Source organism: Peromyscus californicus, unplaced genomic scaffold (assembly GCF_007827085.1).
Source record: "Peromyscus californicus insignis strain IS unplaced genomic scaffold, ASM782708v3 Scaffold_7__1_contigs__length_154581171, whole genome shotgun sequence".
NCBI lineage: Eukaryota > Metazoa > Chordata > Mammalia > Rodentia > Cricetidae > Peromyscus > Peromyscus californicus.
In genome coordinates this window covers 127,668,262-127,687,674 of record NW_026294595.1, presented here as the reverse complement: position 1 = coordinate 127,687,674, position 19,413 = coordinate 127,668,262, and the positions used below count along the sequence as shown (strand labels likewise).

At 45.6% G+C, this 19,413-nt stretch overlaps 1 protein-coding gene across 6 annotated transcripts in view; it reads right to left on the bottom strand.

Moving 5' to 3' along the window:
- Window positions 1–394: 394 nt before the first annotated feature.
- The window catches only part of LOC128101157 (DNA (cytosine-5)-methyltransferase 3B), a 42,895-nt gene continuing 23,876 nt past the window's right edge, over window positions 395–19,413 (bottom strand). For 3 of the 6 annotated variants that reach the window (XM_052724009.1, XM_052724008.1, XM_052724010.1), the window contains 13 exons: window positions 17,925–18,047; window positions 17,739–17,783; window positions 15,604–15,683; window positions 15,221–15,333; window positions 14,470–14,656; window positions 13,670–13,754; window positions 13,035–13,180; window positions 12,361–12,451; window positions 11,957–12,105; window positions 11,024–11,109; window positions 5,318–5,387; window positions 4,547–4,665; window positions 395–2,631 (listed from right to left, as the gene is read on the bottom strand). In XM_052724009.1, coding sequence (XP_052579969.1) covers window positions 2,490–2,631; window positions 4,547–4,665; window positions 5,318–5,387; window positions 11,024–11,109; window positions 11,957–12,105; window positions 12,361–12,451; window positions 13,035–13,180; window positions 13,670–13,754; window positions 14,470–14,656; window positions 15,221–15,333; window positions 15,604–15,683; window positions 17,739–17,783; window positions 17,925–18,047 — 1,436 coding nt within the window. In that variant the 3' untranslated portion in view covers window positions 395–2,489. Of the gene's footprint in view, window positions 2,632–4,546; window positions 4,666–5,317; window positions 5,388–11,023; window positions 11,110–11,433; window positions 11,663–11,956; window positions 12,106–12,360; window positions 12,452–13,034; window positions 13,181–13,669; window positions 13,755–14,469; window positions 14,657–15,220; window positions 15,334–15,603; window positions 15,684–17,738; window positions 17,784–17,924; window positions 18,048–19,413 lie in introns of all 6 variants that reach the window. The other 3 variants (XM_052724011.1, XM_052724012.1, XR_008215012.1) reach the window with 2 other exon arrangements.

The following is a 19,413-nucleotide window of genomic DNA, read 5'->3' as shown; positions in this document are numbered from 1 at the left end:
AGGCTAACCTGGTCTACAGAGCCAGCTCCAGGACAGGCACCAAAACTACACAGAGAAACACTGTCTTGAAAAAGACCAAAAAAATTAAAAAATAAACAGTAAGTGCTTAACTGCTGGGCAATTTCTCCAGCCACATTAAATTTATCCTTTAAAAAAAAATACGTGTGGGTATGTTCCCTGGATGGATGCCCCTACATAACGTGAGTACCTGCAGAGTCCAGAAACCTGCAATTGGATTCCCTGGGATTGGAGTTGTTATGGGGGTGTTGGCACCCAAACACTGGCGCTCTGGAAGAGTAATGCACTATTCAGCCATTGCTTTAGCTTGTGGGGTGTTTTTGGTTTTTTTTTTTTTTTTTTTTTTTTTTTTTTCCGAGACAGGGTTTCTCTGTGTAGCTTTGCGCCTCTCCTGGAACTCACTTGGTAGCCCAGACTGGCCTCGAACTCACAGAGATCCGCCTGGCTCTGCCTCCCCAGTGCTGGGATTAAAGGCGTGCGCCACCACCGCCTGGCCTTGTTTTTGGTTTTTGGCTGTCCTGGAACTTTGTGGATCAGGCTAGCCTCAAACTCAGAGATCCACCTACCTCTACCTCCCAAGTGCTGGGATAAAAGGCGTGACCACCACCTGGCTTTTTTTTTTTTTTTTTTTGTCCTCCCTAAATATGATACCTGTAGCTGGAGTTTTCTCCTGTTCTGCCTGGCCTGTGGTCAAGACCAGATACCCAAGCAATAACGTTCTGCAAAATGAGTAGAACTAATGAGCATCTTAAGTTAAAGGTACCAAAACTTTTCACTTGGTCAATTATTACAATTAATTCCATGTTTAACAATCAACAGGAATTTAAATTGGCCACTAAACTAACTTTCAGGATAATTATGGTAACTAACCAAGAATGCTGTAAGTAGGGATATTTATTTTTGTTATGATTTTCAATGTAGCCCAGGCTGGCCTAGAACTCACATGGATGTACCTGATCTGGCATGAAATGATGGGATTAAAGACTTGGATAGCAAAACCTGGAGGTGACCAAGCTCCACGACGTAGAGAGCACAGCCATCCCTGTGCATGTCAGCACACACAAGCAGATGAACACACACAAGATTAGAGAAATACAATTTTAATCAAACAGAAAGGAAAATTCTAGGCATCTGTTAGCTTTCTGCCTAAAACTTAAAAAACAGGAGACAAAACTGTTGAAACAAGGCAGTTTCCCCACACTTGTGACACTGCTCCATTACCAAAATAAAAAAAAAATAAAAAAAACTTTTATGAAAATGTTAACCATGAAAATAGAAGTCTGGGAGTCATAAAAAGTGTATAAAAAGCCGCCAAATGTGTCAAGGTTGTCCTTTTTCTACAAAATAGCACCAGTAATCAGTAAAAGGTGTTAAAAACCATTGAGATAGCATTTCTGAAATGCAGCTTTTCTCATCTCCAGTGATGCCCCTAAAAAAGAATGCCCCTTAAAAACACAATGTATCATGGGGTAAAACGGTTTTAAAAATCTCCAGAAGATCCAAGTTTCTCACTGTGGTTTCCCCATCATCTCTTAGATAGGGAAAAAGATGTGCCTCTGGCCCTAGCTTCTCATCAAGTATTAGAGGATCATACTTATCTGGAGACCTGAGCTGGTGGGGGAGGAGGTCCCATCATTTGGAGAGTGGGAGGGGGAAATAGTTTAGCTAAACTCCCTCCTTCATGTCCCTCACACATGGAAGAGGGGCCACCCCCCTCCCTGAGCTCAAAACATTCTATTCCATTCTTCTTGAGGATTAGCTACATGGGCTCCTGCCCAGGGAATCTTGGGGGAAATAGCCCTGAATGTGATGATGACATCATCCCTGCTGACATCATCATCATACTGGGAAATGCTACAAGACCAAAAGGACTCCAGCCCTTGCACCAAAGCAAGGGGGGGAAGGTGCCAGTAAGACTTAAGTCATAAACCTTTTCATCTTCTACTATCCCTAGGGAAAATCAAAAAACAAAAAACAAAAACATTTCTGGCCCCTTGACCTTGTTCATCTGAGCCCACATTGGCACTAGCATGCTCTAGTAAATAAATGTGGAGCACAGGTTATTTAAAAACAAAACCTGAAGTGATTTTGCAGCATTAAACCTGAGTACTGGGAGAGCTGTCATTTTGGTATCTTAGCCATCACTTCTGACTGATTAACCCAGGAGGGGAAAAAAGCCATCTTACTATCTACTTCAAGTTTTAAAGTTTCAAGATAAGAAAACATGAGCACCATGTCGGGCTACTCTAAGCAGCCAGGTCTGAGCTGTGCACATGGAGGGAGCACCTTGGGCTCCCCTGCAAGGGCCAGGAGGCTCTGCTCCCACTGAGCAGGAGAAAGCTGAGGTACACAGTGAGGTGAGGCCCCAAACAGGTGAGCTGAGTGAGGAAGGGGAGAGGTGAGGTGCCTTCAGGGAGAGGGTGACTCTGGGGACCTGGCTCAGACCAAGAGCTCCCCAGTCCTGGGTGGAACTATTCACATGCAAAGTAGTCCTTCAAGGGGGCAAAGAGGTGTCTGATGACTGGTACACTCCAGGACCTTCCCAGCAGCTTCTGGCGGGCACCACGGCCCATGTTGGAGACATCTGTGTAGTGCGCAGGAAAGCCGAAGATCCTGGGAGAGCACAGAGAGAAAAGACACAAGGTTAGAAGGGCCCATGTCCCCGGCACACCAAGAACAGCTGTGTTCTGGAAGCCTAGGCTTAGGAAAGCTAGCCGGCTTCATTCAGGACTATTAGGCTCAAAGGAACCTTCCAGATGACCAGTTCCACTATTGGCTCAGAACACTTGCTGACAGCTGACAGTGACAGGGAAGCAGTGCTATGCATCTTTACTGGGACTGTGACCCTGTTCCTTACATTCCATGCAAGGCTGCTTCTTAAATGCCTAGTGTGAATTAACCCATGAATGACTACAGACATGTATCTAGAACCATTCTTAAATGCTTACTTAGTGTGAACTGGTCAGCCAGAAGACACATGTATTTGGCTTCCAAACAATGAGAAGTCAAGCAATTTGTTTTCAGAGAGGGAGAACAAAACAGACAAGACTTTCAGTGACAAACACAGATACCAGTTTTTCCATAGCCGCACGAGCACATGTACACACACAGCTCGCTCGCGCGTTCTCTCTCTCTTTCTCTCTCTCTGTCACAAAATATTAGAGAAGAATAATGCCAGAGCTTGCCAAAGAGACTTCCTCCCAGGGTGCTGAAGAGGATAAAGACTGACCCTCAGTACTGCAGGCTTACGACAGCTCTGAAGTTACCTGTAGGAATTCACCACCTCAGGCTCAGGCCTTGTTATTCCTGGCATCTAAACAGTATCAATCACACCTCAAGAATCACTTTAAACTTAACTTTCAAATTCCAGAACAAGCTACAGCATGGACATAATTACAGTGTTCCCAGCCCGTGGACCCATGGACCCGGGGACCTTTGTAGAAGAGGGAACTGAGGTTGTAAAGAGGTTGGTAGTACCCCGAAACTGTTTCTAGACATAACAAGCAGGTGCAGAACTCACAGTATTGTGATGGTATGCACCAGGCCTGTGCAAGTTCCCACTATAGAGTGGGGGAAGGCAGGAATCCCAGCATTAGGTAAAATCTACTGGCATTCCCGGGAATTGGAAAGTCAGTTGACGTGAACCCTGCTGGGCTTAGTACACAGCAGGGCAGAGTCCACGCTGCAAGAATAGCTGGGGAGGAGGGGGAAATAGTAATATCTAAATTGGGTGAATGGGAGTGGAGAGTGGAGAGGGTAGTGATGGACTTGAGGGAAAAGGGTAAATATGTTCAAATTTGAAAAAGAATTGTGAAAAACAATTACTTGGGCCACGGTGGTTCACATTTATCAGGCGAACATTCAGGAGGGTGAAGCACAGGCGTGCCTGGACTACACTGAGTTCTTGCTCAGCCAGGGGACCAGAAAGGAAACCAATATGCAATGAAATATGGAGCACTAACACCTTCATGAAATAGTTCATACAAACTATCTGGAAAAGAGGGAGGTGGTGGCGCACACCTTTAATCCCAGCACTCGGGAGACAGAGGCAGTGGGTCTCTGTGAGTTCAAGGCCAGCCTGGTCCACAGAGCGGGATCCAGGACAGACAGGGATACACACAGAGGGATACACACAGAGAAAACCTGCCTCAAAAGACAAAAAAGGAGGGGCGAGGGGCAGGAGGATCTATCTGTGAGTTCAAGGCCATCCTAGTCTACACAGCCAGCTCCCGGAGAGCCAGAACTCCTTAGAGAGACCCTATGTCATCCAAACAACAACAACTGAAATCAATGAGATGGTTGCTCTGCACAACAAAGGTAAGAGATTCGAAAGACTGGAGCAAGAAGGAACCCCTGGAGCGGAATTCTGGGGCAAACCAGACTTTCCATAACTTTCTCATTTAAAGCGTATTTGGGGACAGGAAAACATCAGGGCAATTCAGGAAGATGTCCACCACCCCATCCTTCTCAGCCCATTTTCCTCTTCTTGCCTTTGTTCCCACGGCTTCCCTCTCCAAGTGCAGCTCACCTTTCGAGCTCAGTACACCACAAAACATCGTCCTTGCCCTTCATGACTACAGGGAAAAGCTGGTTTTTCCCCTGTCTGATGGAGTTCGACTTGGTGGTTATTGTCTGTACTTTCTTTAACTGGAAGGGGGAAAAACATTTCGGGGTGAGCACAGAAGGCTTCCATGTGGGGTCAGCCTCAGAAGAATCCAGAGGGCAGAGGATGGAAGGCATGAGTTAGAGGTGACAGGGACAGGCACACACAGAGAGAGGACAAAGAGACGAGACTTACTTAAAGAGATTTTTTTCTGCTTCTCACAAATGCCACATAAATTTTAGCCAAAGGTGACCATGAAGAAGCACATGGGGGCCAAGACACCAGTTACTGATCAAAAGGGTCATTAAGAGCAAAAACCACCCAGACTCAGAATGGCCAACCAGAGCTTGGGCAACAGGCCTTCGCTTTTCACAGATATGGAGGAGTAGGCACTCCGAGGCCTTCCTGTGCATCTGACTTCACAGCATTGGCCACTGCTCCTTACTGCAGAGATCACCTGCAGCACAGCCTCTGGACCTCCAGCATTAACCACTACAGAGCCCGCTTGCATTTTCTTACTGAGATTATTCACCAAGAACATCTCCTACTCTGTACTTGAAGAAGAGACAGAACAATTCTGTGGGGAGAGGAAAGAGGCCCAGCACCAGGAGTCTGTGAGAGAGTGAGCAGGAGCCACGTGGATAGAGCCAAGGTCAGTTTTCCAGAAGGTGCAGCATAGACCACTCAGCATCTTACCTTTGCTGTCCTACTGAACTCCAAGCAGTCCTGCAGCTCGAGCTTATCATTCTTTGAAGCTATCACGGGCCTGGGAACAGCCAAAACCCGTTACTCTCCAACCTAGAGACCTCACAAGTCAGGCGAGGAGAGAATCTAGCTTTTTAAATAAAATTTGATTTTTTTAAATGTGTATGAGTGTTCCCCTGTGTTTATAAGAGCACCACATGCAGACATAGGCCATGAAAGTGAAAAGAACTATAATTCTCTAGAATATTGGGCATTGGGAACAGAGCAACAATGACTCTAAACTGAATAGCCAGTTCTCCAGATCCAGAATCTGATTCTAAATGTACTTTGGTAATGATCATGTCATAAACATCAAATGAAAACCACCCTGGTGAGAGCATAAGGCTGTGCCAAAATGCCTAATGACAGCCCAGTACCCATACGTATGTCTTGCTACCACTGAATGACATGCATTAAGGGGAAACCAAGTCCTGTGCAAACCAGAAAGTCTTCTTTCACTGTTATATATAGACAGCGCAATCACCTTGGTCTAGATCACCGTGGGCATCTTTACTATGAGACATAATGCTGTGGAATAATCCTCTTGTACATTGTAAAGATTTGTCACTTGAATTGGTTTAATAAAATGCTGATTGGCCAGTAGCCAGGCAGAAAGGTTAGGTAGGGCAACCAAACTTAAGAATGCTGGGAAGAGGAAGGGCAGAGTCAGGAGTTGCCAGCCAGACGCAGAGGAAGCAAGATGAGAATGATGTACTGAGAAAAGGTACCAAGCTACATGGCTAAACATAGATAAGAATTATGGGTTAATTTAAGTGTAAGAGCTAGTTGGTAATAAGCCAAGCATTTGTAATTAAGTAATGAGTCTCTGTGTAGTAATTTGGGAGTTGCTGGCTGGACAGAAAAACTCCATTTACACATACACTGGTAGAGATGAGCGCTCAGAAGGCTAGTAATTGTAAATGCCACCCTCCCATGAAAGACCTTCAGTGATTGCTCCTTCTATCTCTGACTCTGTGATTTACAAATGTGGATTCAAATATCAAGAGCTGTGTGTCAAAGCAGATACCTGTCTGCATCTGTACACAGAAGCAATGAACTACAGCCGCCCCTACCAGAGGACCCAAACACCTCAGAGATGTTGCAATGGAGGCAGTTTAGTTAAGGAAATCACACCCATCCCGGACAGCCTTCTAGCCACCCAATGAAGTATTCATGAGCCTAACACTGAGACCAAGAGAGGAGTCAGAGCAAGCCTGGATCTGTGCAGATTCAAGATCCACACAAAATTTCAACACAGGTAGTGGAGCATGGTCAAGTATAATCCCAGGGACCCAAGAGTGGATGATGAAGACCAACATAAAGCTTTCAGGTGTTCATAGCACACACAGGCTCATACAGGCACACACATAAGTATAATTTAAAAAAAAAAAAAAGACTGCATCATGGATGATAAACCAGCAGGTATTAGTTAGTGCAGTCTGTATCTGCCTAGACCTCAAATGCTCAGTGTATCAAACTAGACTTCTCTTGTTAACCAACATGTTGACTGCCATGTAACAAGTCTCCAGTGGTTGACATCCTCTTGGATAGAGAATAATCACCACCACTTCATTTACATCTTTCTGTCTTCTTCCTCTTTGCCTCCCACTAGACAAAAATGCATCTCATTTGTTAGCAATGTCCCATGATTTCCAATGCCAACATATAAGTATGTGGCATCGTGTTTAGATGGAATTACTTACGCCTATACCTGCAGTTTCTTCCCAAGGTGTTCCTGACCTAAGAACACTAATCTTGAAGCTTGTCTTGGGAAACCCATGGGTCCCACAATCCAGACTCCTTCCTTCGGCATCAGATTCTCATTATTCACATGGCTGCATTCTACTAAATGGGCTCTCTTGCTGTCCACATCCACATTTGCCAAGCTACCCTCCCAGCCCTGAACATACCCACTACCCTCCTTAGCTTATCCACTCCACAAAAACCATCAACAGAGTCTACCATTTAATGGGCAGCTATGAAAGAGCTTGATGGCTGGGTAAGTTAGCACAGGGTACCCCAAGAATGAACATGGTATGGTAACCAATAGCTCAGCAAGCTCCAATGATTAAGTGATTAATGATACTCCCCACCCCACCCCCCACAAAAAAACCTGGTCCACCCTACTACAGGCTCTAACTCTAGCCACACTTGGCCAATATCCAAAGTTGTTTATCAGAGCTCATGGCAGGTCAGAGATGATCAATACCACTGCATGTAGCGTCTTCATTAGCACGGTCTTGAAAACAAACATAGATAATCAGGCCTCTACAGAGCAAACTGCTTGTGTATAAACTCCCTTGACTCAGCAACTTTTGGTTCATGATAAAAGGGTGGGAAATACTGAAAAAATTAGAGGGAAACAGATTCTGTGCTATTTATAAAAATAAATTTATTATACGTATGAAAGTATTATCTGCATATCACATCCATACCTGGCACCCTCAGAAGACAAGAGAGCATCAGACTCCATGCTCTAGGATACTAAGACCAATAACTAATATATAGGATGCTATGAACTTATAAAGCTTCTATAGGGCAGAGGATACCATCTTGTGGAAAAATTGTAGCCTATAGAATGGGAAAAGATCTTATCAAATTATGTATCTGATAAGAGGGTTAGTATCTACAATAAAGAACTAAAAGATGGGGAACAGAAGTAGTGAATAATTCCTCAAAATATGAAAAACAAATGGCTGAGACACAGTAAAATATTCAACATTCCTAGCCATTATGAAAGTACAAATTATAGATGGACAGCAGTGGCACATGCCATTAATCCCAGCATTTGGGAGGCAGAGGTAGGCAGATCTCTGTGAATTTGAGGCCAGCCTGGCCGACAGAGCTAGTTACAGGATAGCCAGGGATACACAGAGAAACACTGTCTCAGGCTGGAGAGATGGCTCAGCAGCTAAGAGCACTGGCTGCTCCTCCAGAGGTCCTGAGTTCAATTCCCAGAAACCACATGGTGGCTCACAACCATTCCTAATGAAATCTGGCTCCCTCTTCTGGCCTGCAGGCATACATGCAGACAGAACACAGTATACATAATGAATAAATAAATCTTTAAAACAAAAAAGTAAAGAAAAGAAACATTGTCTCCAAAAGATAAAAAGAAAAGGAAAAAGAAAAATAGAAAAAGAAAAAAAAATCAAATGAAATTATAAATGAGATTTCATCTTATTTCAGTTAGAATGGACAAGACCAATAAAATAAACAACAGCTTTTGGGGGCAAAGATGTGGGCGCGGAGGGAAACACTTATTCGTTCCTGGTGGGTATGCAAATTGGTTCAGGCATGATGGGCAGTGTGGCAGTTCCTCAGGAAATTGGAAATGGATCTATCTGCCTCAAGATCCCACAATAACCACTCTTGATATACCCAAAAGACTCTACACCTAGAGTGTAGAGTCTCAGCCATGTTCATTGCTGCCCTAGTCATGATGGCCAGAAGTTGGGAACAGCCTAGAAGTCTGTCAATTAATGAATGGATAGTGAAAATGTCATTCCTTTATATAATGAAATTATTCAGCTATTAATAAAAATAAAACAATGAGGGGCTGGAGAGATGGCTCAGAGGTTAAGAGCACTGACTGCTCTTCCAGAGGTCCTGAGTTCAATTCCCAGCAACCACACGGTGGCTCACAACCATCTGTAATGAGATCTGGCGCCCTCTTCTGGCCTGCAAACATACATGCAGGCAGAACATTGTATACATAATAAATCTTAAAAAAAAAAAGATTTTAAAAAAAAAGTGTGAAAAGTACCCTGCATTAAATATACTTTGTTCTTCCAAGCAGAGGTAGCAGGGGCTGAAGATGTGTAGAGGAAGAGAAACATAATAATTCATTAAAGAATGCAGCTTGGGCTGGGCGGTAGTCCTGTATACCTTTAATCCCAGCACTCAGGAGGCAGACAGACAGATCTCTGTGAGTCGAGGCCAGCCTGGGCTACAGAGTGAGTTCCAGGAAAGGCGTAAAGCTACACAGAGAAACCCTGTTTCAAAGAAAAAAAATGAAATAAAATAAAACAATGAAATGTGAAGGTAAATGGATGGAACCAGAAAAAAAAATATCCTGATTGAAATAACCCAGACCCAAAAGTCAAATATTGTGTATTCTCCCTTCTATGTGCATAGTAACTTTTAAGCCTTCAATGTGTGTGCTACAACACATCCAGAGGTTAGGTACACAGTGGGGACATGGGGGAATGCAAAGAAGGAAATAGAACATAGTGCTGGAGAGATAAAGGGAAAGCTATACTAGATGGATTAAGTAGGGATATGGGGAGGGGCAAAGGATTACATTTATATGAATGGTTTGTCTGCATGTGTTAGTTGCATACCAGGTGCATTCCTGGATCCCTCGGATGACAAGAGGGTATCAGACCATTTGTATTACAGATGGCTGTGAAGTACCATGCTGTGGGATGGTCTGTATGTCAAATGTGTTGCTGATTGGTCAATGAATAAATCACTGATTGGCCATTGGCTAGGCAGGAAGTATAGGCGGGACAAGGAGGAGAATAGAGCTGGGAAGTGGAAGCTGGGTGAGGGAGACAATGCCAGCTGCCATCAGGACAAGGAAGATGTAAAGTACTGGTAAGCCACAAGCCACGTGGCAAGGTATAGATTAATAGAAATGGATTAATTTAAGCTGTAAGAACAGTTAGCAAGAAGCCTGCCACGGCCATACAGTTTGAAACCAATATAAGTGTCTGTGTTTACTTGATCGGGTTTGAGCGGCTTGGGACTGGCGGGTGAGAGATTTGTCCTGACTGTGGGCCAGGCAGGAAAACTCAAGCAACAGTACCATGAGTCTGCAAGGGCAGCAAGTGAGCTTCACCACTGAACCGTCACTTCTGCAGTCACCATGCTACCATTAATACCTCAGCTCAGCCCCTGGGTTGGTCACCTAGGGCCTAGTCCAGGACCCACTTCATCTCAGGGGCAGAAGGAATGGTGCTTCGACACTCAACATTTGCAAGGGAAGACATCACAGCAGGAAGAACAGGGAGGCTTCACAGTTCTGTGATCGTGGGGACCTTGAGAAACATCCGCCTGCCCGCCCTGCAGCTAGAGCAAGGCAGCTGCCCCAGCAGTGCTGCCCAGTGCTCCACTCATCCAGAGCATCCTAAAGCTCTAAAACTTTCTAGACAATGGTTCTCAAGCTTACTAATGCTTCGACCCTTTAATATAGTTCTTCATGCAGTGGCGACACCAACCATGAAATAATTTATTGCTACTTCATAAGTATAATTTCTCTACTGTTAGGAAACATATGCAAGATATCTGATATGCGAACCCTGTGAAAGAGTCATTGGACAGATCTGTGGTTTCCCCCCAGGGATCGCGGCCCACAGGTTGAGAACCACTGTCCTAGAAAGTTGGAATATTGGGCTGGAGAGATGGCGCAGAGGTTAAGAGCATGGCTGCTCTTCCAGGTCTTGAGTTCAATTCCCAGCAACCACATGGTAGCTCACAACCATCTGTAATAAGATCTGGTACCCTCTTCAGGCATGTAGGTGTACATGCAGGCAGAACACTGTACACATAATAAATAAATATTTAAAAAAAAAAAAAGGAAGATGAAAGTCAGAATGTCAGTCAGACTTGTATATAACTTGGCTGTCTGTTACCCGTCCCGCTCAGGGTTCTTACCTGTTCATCCCAGGGAGGTTGCCCCAGAAGTATCGGGCCCTGTGAGCGGCAGAAACCTTGATGGCATCGATCATCACTGGGTTGCACTGAAGGAAGAGAAGGGGAGCTGCTGGGGACACCTCAAGACTCAGTTGTCAGTCAGCCCAGGTCTGACCTGTCGGGTGACAAGGCTTTCCTAGCTATACAACAAGAGGAAAGGAGACAGGCCAGTTCCCACCCAGAGGCTGGCTGGAGAGAGCAATGCATGATGGTGGATAAAGAGATGAGATCTGACCTGCCCACATTGATTCATGTCCAAATTCTATTTGCAGAAGGTTGTGCAGGCAGAGAATGCACACCTAACTACAGGTTTAGGAAAGCTCTATCCCTCAAGGCTAGATAACTTATAAGCTAGCTGTGGTGGTGCACACCTGTAATCCCAGCTCTCTAGAGGCACAGACAGGAAGATTAAGAGTTCAAGGAAAGCCAGGGCTACGTGAGACCATCTTCAAAAAGAAGAACAGAGCCAGCAGGGTGGTTCAGCAGGCTTGGGTGCTTTTATGCTGATGACCAGAGTTTGATTTCCAGAAGCCACATTGTGGAGAGAATGGACTCCAAAGTAATCCTGTGACCTTCAAACATGCAGCATGGCAGGTGTGCCTGTGTGCACACATACAAAATAAAGCTTAAAAATGAAGGAAAACAAACCAAGAAATGGAAAGACAAAAGCCTATTAATTTCCCCACAGACCTTACAACAGCTCTTATCAATACAAATAGAAGACAGGGTAAGTGCTGACTAACAAGGAAGGGCTGACCTAAATGGATTACCTACGTTCAAAAAGCCTGCAGAATTGTTCATCCTCTAATAAGGAAATCCACTGCTCAGCAACATCGAGCAGCCTTCTGTGTGAGTGGTGCCTTCCCTGCCTAGTTTCCCTGACAACGGACTCACCGCCAAGAATCGGGAGATGTCTTTCTTGTCGTTGACCTTCATGGCCACCACATTCTCAAACATCCAGAAGAACGGACGGTTGTCGCCCTCCTTGGGGCGTGTATAATTCAGCAAGTGGTAAAACTCAAAGAAGAGCCTGCCGGTGCCCTCTATATTGGTAAGAGTATTGGAAAATGGAGTTCAATCAAGAGCTTCATTCAACACAAGCCTCAACTTTCCCAAAACCAAGAGTTTCCCAAGGGCACAGCAGTAAAGGAAACCTGTACCTGTTGTGCCCTGGATTGACAAACAGAATCTGGCCTAAGCTATGAGCAATGCTGAACAAAACTACGAGCCTATTCCACCTGAACTCACACCGCTGATAGAGGCCCTGCGGGGGTCACCAAACCACTCATTCTACTCACCATACAGGCCTTTCCTGGCTGGATTGACATTGGAGAGGTCATTGCAAGGGCTTCCACCAATCACCAAGTCGAATGGGCCCCACTCTTCAATCTGAGGGAAAAACACAGGACTAGGATGAGCCTGAGGAAGAAGGAACTAAAACCCTGGATTGGGGGGGGGCATTTAAAACAAAAACAAAAGAAACAAAAACACCAATTCCAGGGGCTGGAGAGATGGCTCAGAGGTTAAGAGCACTGACTGCTCTTCCAGAGGTCCGGAGTTCAATTCCCAGCAACCACATGGTGGCTCACAACCATCTGTGATGAGATCTGGTGTCCTCTTCTGGCCTGCAGATATACATGCTGTATACATAATAAATAAATAAATAACTAAATAACTAAATAAATAAATAAATAAATAAAGCAAAACAAAACACCAATTCTAAAATCATCCTTTGCCACTAAATATTTGATCCCAGACACCTCAATGCTCGTGTTCTAACAGAACTACAGCATCTTGAATTATACCTCAAATTGCCCTATTTATACTTTTTTCTAAAGTGTCCACAGCTTCCACTACCTGCAACCCTGGACCTGAGGGATAGGGACAGTATGCCATGATATCAGGGAAAATCCAGGGTATAGAAGAGGGATAAGTAAGATGAGATGAACTCCAGGAAAAAGGTCACCCTCACATTTTTCTTTGTGATTTTCCTGACGTCATTCACATATTTGATTTGGCCTTCATGCTTAACAGTTCCCACAGCGATGGACTCTGAACAAACTTCGGAGGCGACGTACTTTTCCACTTTGATACCCAACTCTTTGAGCACCAAGTACCCTGTGAGGGATCAAATAGAAATGTGAGGACAAGGGGAATGAAGATCCATCCCCTCACTCCATCACTGTCACTTCAGAGTAGCTGTGTTGACTCCAGAGGACCTCACAGCATCGCCCAAAGTGGCTATGCTCACTCCTTCCATGTATGGGACATCTCACAAAATGGAAAGGAACCAGGATTGAGGAAGGTAGTTGTTACCTAACTGATCACGAATATATTTATGTACACAGAAGGAAAAGTTTAAGAATCAAAGTTAAAATGCAAAGAGCTAAGAAGTATGTCCTTTTAAAAGGGGAGCAAGCACCCTGCATGAGCCACAGCAGACCTGAGAGTGCTGCGCATGCTGACTGATTCCTGCGTGCATACAAACAGGAAAAACTAGAAAGGAGCCCAGACTGAGGGGCTTGCCAGCAAGCCGACTGTCCGCAACTGTCACAGGACAGACACCTTCAGCCCGCCTAGAAGCTTCTTTCATTGCCTCAGACTCACCTGTCGCAATTCCATCAAACAGGGACAGGACTCTAATGGGCCTCCTCCTGGCTGCAGGAATTGCTGGGTACAACTTGGGTGGCTCCTGCCAGATAAGCAAAAGAAAGTGATGCCTCAGCGTGTCCATCCATCCTCCAGTGCCCAGATGCTTTGATGGGAACCGGGAAGAAAGCATTTGCCACAGGCTGGCCATCCTGTCCTTAGATAGGAGGGACAGCCGCCTCCTACAGACACACAGAGCCAGATAAGGAGCTTGACCAGTAACTGCCAAGGCCTCTAGGAACAGAAGATCAACTCCTACAATGTGGGAACAGCTGCTCTTGTCACCCACAGGCTCTGAACATTTTGTCTTATTCCTTCCTCAGAAGGCACTGGAAAGAGAATTGTCGGCTAGAGGTCTCGACTAGCAAGGGCTCTCAGGCTCTGGCAGGCACAGGCTCTGTGAGGTAGAGATGGAATCTTGCTGCACATTCCCAGCTGGCCTTGACCTCACTAAATAGGCTACCCTTTAACTCATCACAGAGTTCAGGGTTCAGCTTTCTATGCTGTGATTCCAGCCTTTGATTCTATGCCTGTTACTATGATTTTTTTGGGCTGTTTTGATACAGGATCTCACTATGTAGATAGCCATGACTGGTCAGGAACTCATTATGTACCAGGCTATCATTGAACTCAGAGATATGTCTGTCTCTGTCTGCTACATTCTGAGATTAAAGCCTAACTCTTGCTTTTATAGATGCACAGGATTCAGATTCTCAGGGACTGTAATTGCATGGGACTGCACAGAGCCTATGGCTTACAAATTCTTCGAGGTCAGGATCAGTAGTGAAGAAGTCTTGCAGGCGCATGTTCCAATCCTTCCTGCGCCTGAGGACCCCATGGCAGCGCTGTGGGAGGCACATATAGCAGCTCCAGGGTTCCTTCAGCTTGGCATCCTCAGCTGTCCCTGTACCCACCAGCACCTCCAGACACTCCACACAGAAGCACCTGTACCAGAGTATCCAGAGAGAATGGGCATCAAGGTTACCAGACATTTGTCATGCAGGCCCAGTTAGATCTCCTGCCTGATGCTCAGCCTCCAGCCTCCATGTGTTTTGAGATATAGGATAACAAGCCTCCCCTCCTTTTTCTTTGGTTTTTCAAGACAAGGTTTCTCTGTGTAGTTTTGTTGCCTGTCCTGGAGCTCGCTCTATAGACCAAGCTGGCCTTGAACTCACAGAGATCCATCTTGCTCTGACTCCCGAGTGCTGGGATTAAAGGCTTGCGCCATCACCACCCGGCTAACAAACCCCTTCTTGAATATGGATCCTTCACACTCCCTTCAGATCTAGAGCCTTTCAACAGAAACCTCACAGGGCTGACCTCACAGGCACTGACCGGAGTCCAGCACTATGCGTCAATGCAGTTCATGCCGGTGAGCACCAGATTCCAGAGACTATCCACTGGGTGCTCATTTTCTGTTTGATTGTAGCTGCCTACAGACTGCAGGAACTGTGAGGTACAACCAGGGATCTGAGGTCCTCTTGTCCGGCCCCCCAGAACGACACTCACCTGCAGCAGCTCGTGTTGCTACACAGAAGCAGCTCACGGCCCTCACAGCACACGGTGCAGTACGACTGATAGCCGTCCTCGTCATACATGTAGAAGAGCTCCAGGAAGCGATCCTGACCACCAGAGAGAAGCACGTGAGACCACAGACCTGACCTCAGCCAGGCCTGGCTAGCAAGCTGGCTGGGGCCCTAGCTGGTGGCCTGGCATGCTCTTCATTGACAGTACATGTCATTGGAGGGCCTTCTCTGCTGCAGCACCTGTCCCCCAAACAGGAAGTGGGGGGATGTGCCCTGGGAAGCTGTTCACTCATGCCTGGAGCAGGAACAGGGCTGGGGGCCTGGACGGGCAAGGATGTGACAGGAGGAAAGGGCAGGAAGACTCACCCGGCAACTCTGACAGAGCCCACCCTCAAAGAGGGGGTGGAAGGACACAGGGTTCTTCCTACCGCAGGACAAACAGCGGTCTAAGAGAAAGACACGTGTCAGAGTTAGGGAAATCAAGGGCCTAACATCTGCTGATGAAGGATGTTATGCAGGACAGTTCTGAACCCCTGCCTAAGCCAGCACTGTGTCAAGGACTTTATTCTATGTCCAATGTGTTCCAATGTAACTATTACTTTTGAAACTCAAAAAAAAAAAGGAGTTACACATCAGGGTTTGCAAGGAAGAAGAACAGGAAATACTATGAAGGAAAGAAATGAAACTGCCTGCCTTGAAAACTTCTCATTTGCCTAGCATGGGGATATCAAATACAGCTTTGGAGATGAAGAGTCAAACCCTACCAATGACGTAGCACTGTTGTGTCTTCAGACTCCCAGGTGCCTCCTCTACCTTGAAACAATCAGCATGTTTCAACTAATTGGATGCAATACCAGTTCTGAATCCATTTGTTATTCATGCAACCTTTTTTTTTTTTTTTTTTTTGGTTTTTCGAGACAGGGTTTCTCTGTGTAGCTTTGCGCCTTTCCTGGAACTCACTTGGTAGCCCAGGCTGGCCTCGAACTCACAGAGATCCGCCTGGCTCTGCCTCCCAAGTGCTGGGATTAAAGGCGTGCCACCACTGCCCGGCTTGTTCATGCAACCTTTATACCCCAGCACATGGAAGGAGATGTAGGGGTACTCCTGGACAGCCTGGTCTACATAGTGAGTTCCAGGACGGCCAGGGCTATGTAGAGAGATAGGTAGGCAGGTACGTAGGTAGGTAGGCAGGTAGGTAGGTAGGCAGGTAGGTAGATAAGAGTTAAAAAGTATATATTAATAATGGTGACCAAGACTGTTTGACTGGGAGGTAGTGGGTGAATTCTACATGGGCGGTGGGCACATATATTGTCAGAGCCTGGTTTACACACCAGCTTTCGCAGGATGAAACAGATACAGTGCTATGCCTCTTACACTAATGATTTTTGCAGTGTATACATGTGAGTGCATAGCTGCACAGTTACACATATACAAACTGCGGAAATGATAGCTTCATTTCATACCATTTTTGCTTGGTTTTCTGCTCACTCTGTGTGTGTGTGTGTGTGTGTGTGTGTGTGTGTATTCACACTGCATGCTTTAATGAAGACATTCCCATGACACATGTCAAGAGAACACCATGAACCTTCTCCTCTGCCTCATGGGGCACAATGTGTATCACTGCTGTGCCCGGACACTACTGTCCCATGGAGTCTCTTGTATTGACCTGCCGTCTATCTCCCTGCAGAAGCCCCAGGACTGTAGAAGCTGGCTTATTTATTGCTGTTGTGGGAAAAGAATCTCAGGTCCTCACACTCATCCGGGAAGCACGTTACCCTGCACGGTGTTAATGAAACCTTGCTGGCAACTCCTCTCTGTCTCAGCAGGTCCATGCTACTGGAACAAACCCCACTTTTAAGAAACTCTTTCCTGTGGCATTCACTCAGTTTATGTGCTCACAGACATCGGTCAAGAGGACAGGCGGCAACTCTTCTTGACCAGGGATTGTAGTCAGTCAGTCTTACTACAAAGACTTCTCATGCCCAGCTCGGCTTTTTCCCATGGTTTCTACAGGAATGCAGCACAGGTATTGTTTCACCCACAAGCACTTTACTGACAAACATTTCCCAGGTCCAGGGACGTAGTTTCTCACCCAATACTAAGTAACTGTCACTAAGGACTAAGGGTCATGAAGTTGGGGAGGCAAATAAACAGTTCCTTGAAAATTGAAAACGCCATTAGGTTGATTCTGAGCCAAAATGAATGCAAGGAAAAGCTGTTACCAGGACAACATCGAGGCAGTTCATGGAAAGCTCAAGGCACCAATGTTTGGCCAATGGCAGAGCCCCCATTGTCCCATTCTGTGACCTCCGTTCAGTAACCTCAGGGACAAAATCAGATTACTTGGCCTAATGAATTTAGGAACTAATACACAGGGAGCAGGAATAGGTCCTGATCTAGGACAATGCACAAGGCTCTGGATTAAACCCATGCAGATGGTCAAAGCCAGGCTAAGGCAGGCCTGGGGCACCCCTGAAGGGAGGGCCAGGAGACGACAGTACCTTCCAGATTGCCCTTGTTGTTGGTGACGTCAGAAGCCATCTGTTCTGTTGAGGAGAGAGGGACAGGTGTGAGGAGGTGGGAAGTCTCTCCTCTCCCACGCAGCCGTGCACCTCTGTACCCCACAGAGGACCTGCTGCTCCTGGTCCTGCACCATGCATGGCCAGACCTTCCGGCACCCAAATCACCTCGGCTCTCGTCATCCTCCCCTCGGTCTTTCCCTCCATAGCTGTTTGTCTTGAGGCGCTTGGGTGTGGGACAGTACTCAGAAGCGGCAGAGTCATTGGTTGTGCGTCTTCGACTTTTGTTCTCTGGAGGGGAAGCAGACGGATGTGACTGAAGGTCTAAGAGACAAGGCAGGCCTAGGACAAGACCATGCTTCGTCTGGGATCCAGCTGCATCTAGAGCAGAGGACAGTGATGGGTGTAGACAACCCCAGAGGGGAACCCAGAGCAGAAGCCAATTCAAAGCTCCTCTCACCCGGGAAGCAGGACAGACTCGTGTTCATGGGGTTTACACATCTGAATGTGTAAGAGAATCCATCCTTCTAGAGCCTGCCCAGAGCACATGCTGGACCATGGCTGCAACTCTGAGGTTCCTACAGTGATACCCAGGACAATGCCCAGTGGGAGCATAGAGCTACTGAGTATTTGAAATGTCAGGAGGGACAGGATTTCACACTGAAAGTCAGGTCCAAATTATCAAGTGAAGCCATTGATTGGTCCAATTATAACTTAAACAATGGAATCTATTTTAGTCAATTTTATAATATTAGTCAATGTGCATTTAATAATCAATGACTAATTAGGTGATATCTATTAACCAATATATAACTCAAGACATCACTAAAAAACTGAAATATTTTAATTTTTATAATAAGCAATAATTTAAAAGTAGACTAAATGTATAATTATTAATTTCAGTTGTTCCATTACTAGAAAATTATTGATTTTCTGTATTGCTGAGTGATAGTACATGCCTTTAATGACAGCATTCAGATAGCACAGACAGGAAATTCAGGACCACCCAAATCTACATAGAAGATTCTAGAACTGTTAAGGGCTATAGTAAGACCCTGCTTAAAAAAAATAAATTTTATTGTGGCTCACATCCTAGTGTTTTTATATTGACTCATAATACAAAGGATTAAATTTGACTCCTCCAACTAAGGAAATAATTTTTTATGCTGGGACAGGGTTTTTCTGTGTAGGATGCCTGTCCTTGAATTAGCTGTGTGGACCAGGTTGGCCTCAAACTCAGAGACCCACGTGCTTCTGACTCCTGAGTGCTGGGATTAAAGGAATGCGCTGCTATGGCCTAGCCAGGAAATGAAGTTTTAAACCCATCAAAATCCATAAGGAAAGCATGTGTAATGACACACTCCTATCCTGAAATCCAGCCTGGGGTATATGGTGAGGCCAGAAACAAAAACACGGCCAGCAAGATGGCTCTGTGGGTAAATGTGTTTGCAGCTAAGTCTAGCAATCTGGTATGATAACCAGTCCCCCAAGAGTTACACTATACTCCTGAACACTGTCCTCTGATCGTCACACGTCTCCAAACATAAATAAACACAAAAACAAAGATAAATATTTAAAACACACCAAAATTCCGAGAGCTTTTGATGACAAAGTGACCATTGTCAGTGCTTATATGTCATTAATTTTAAGAAACAAG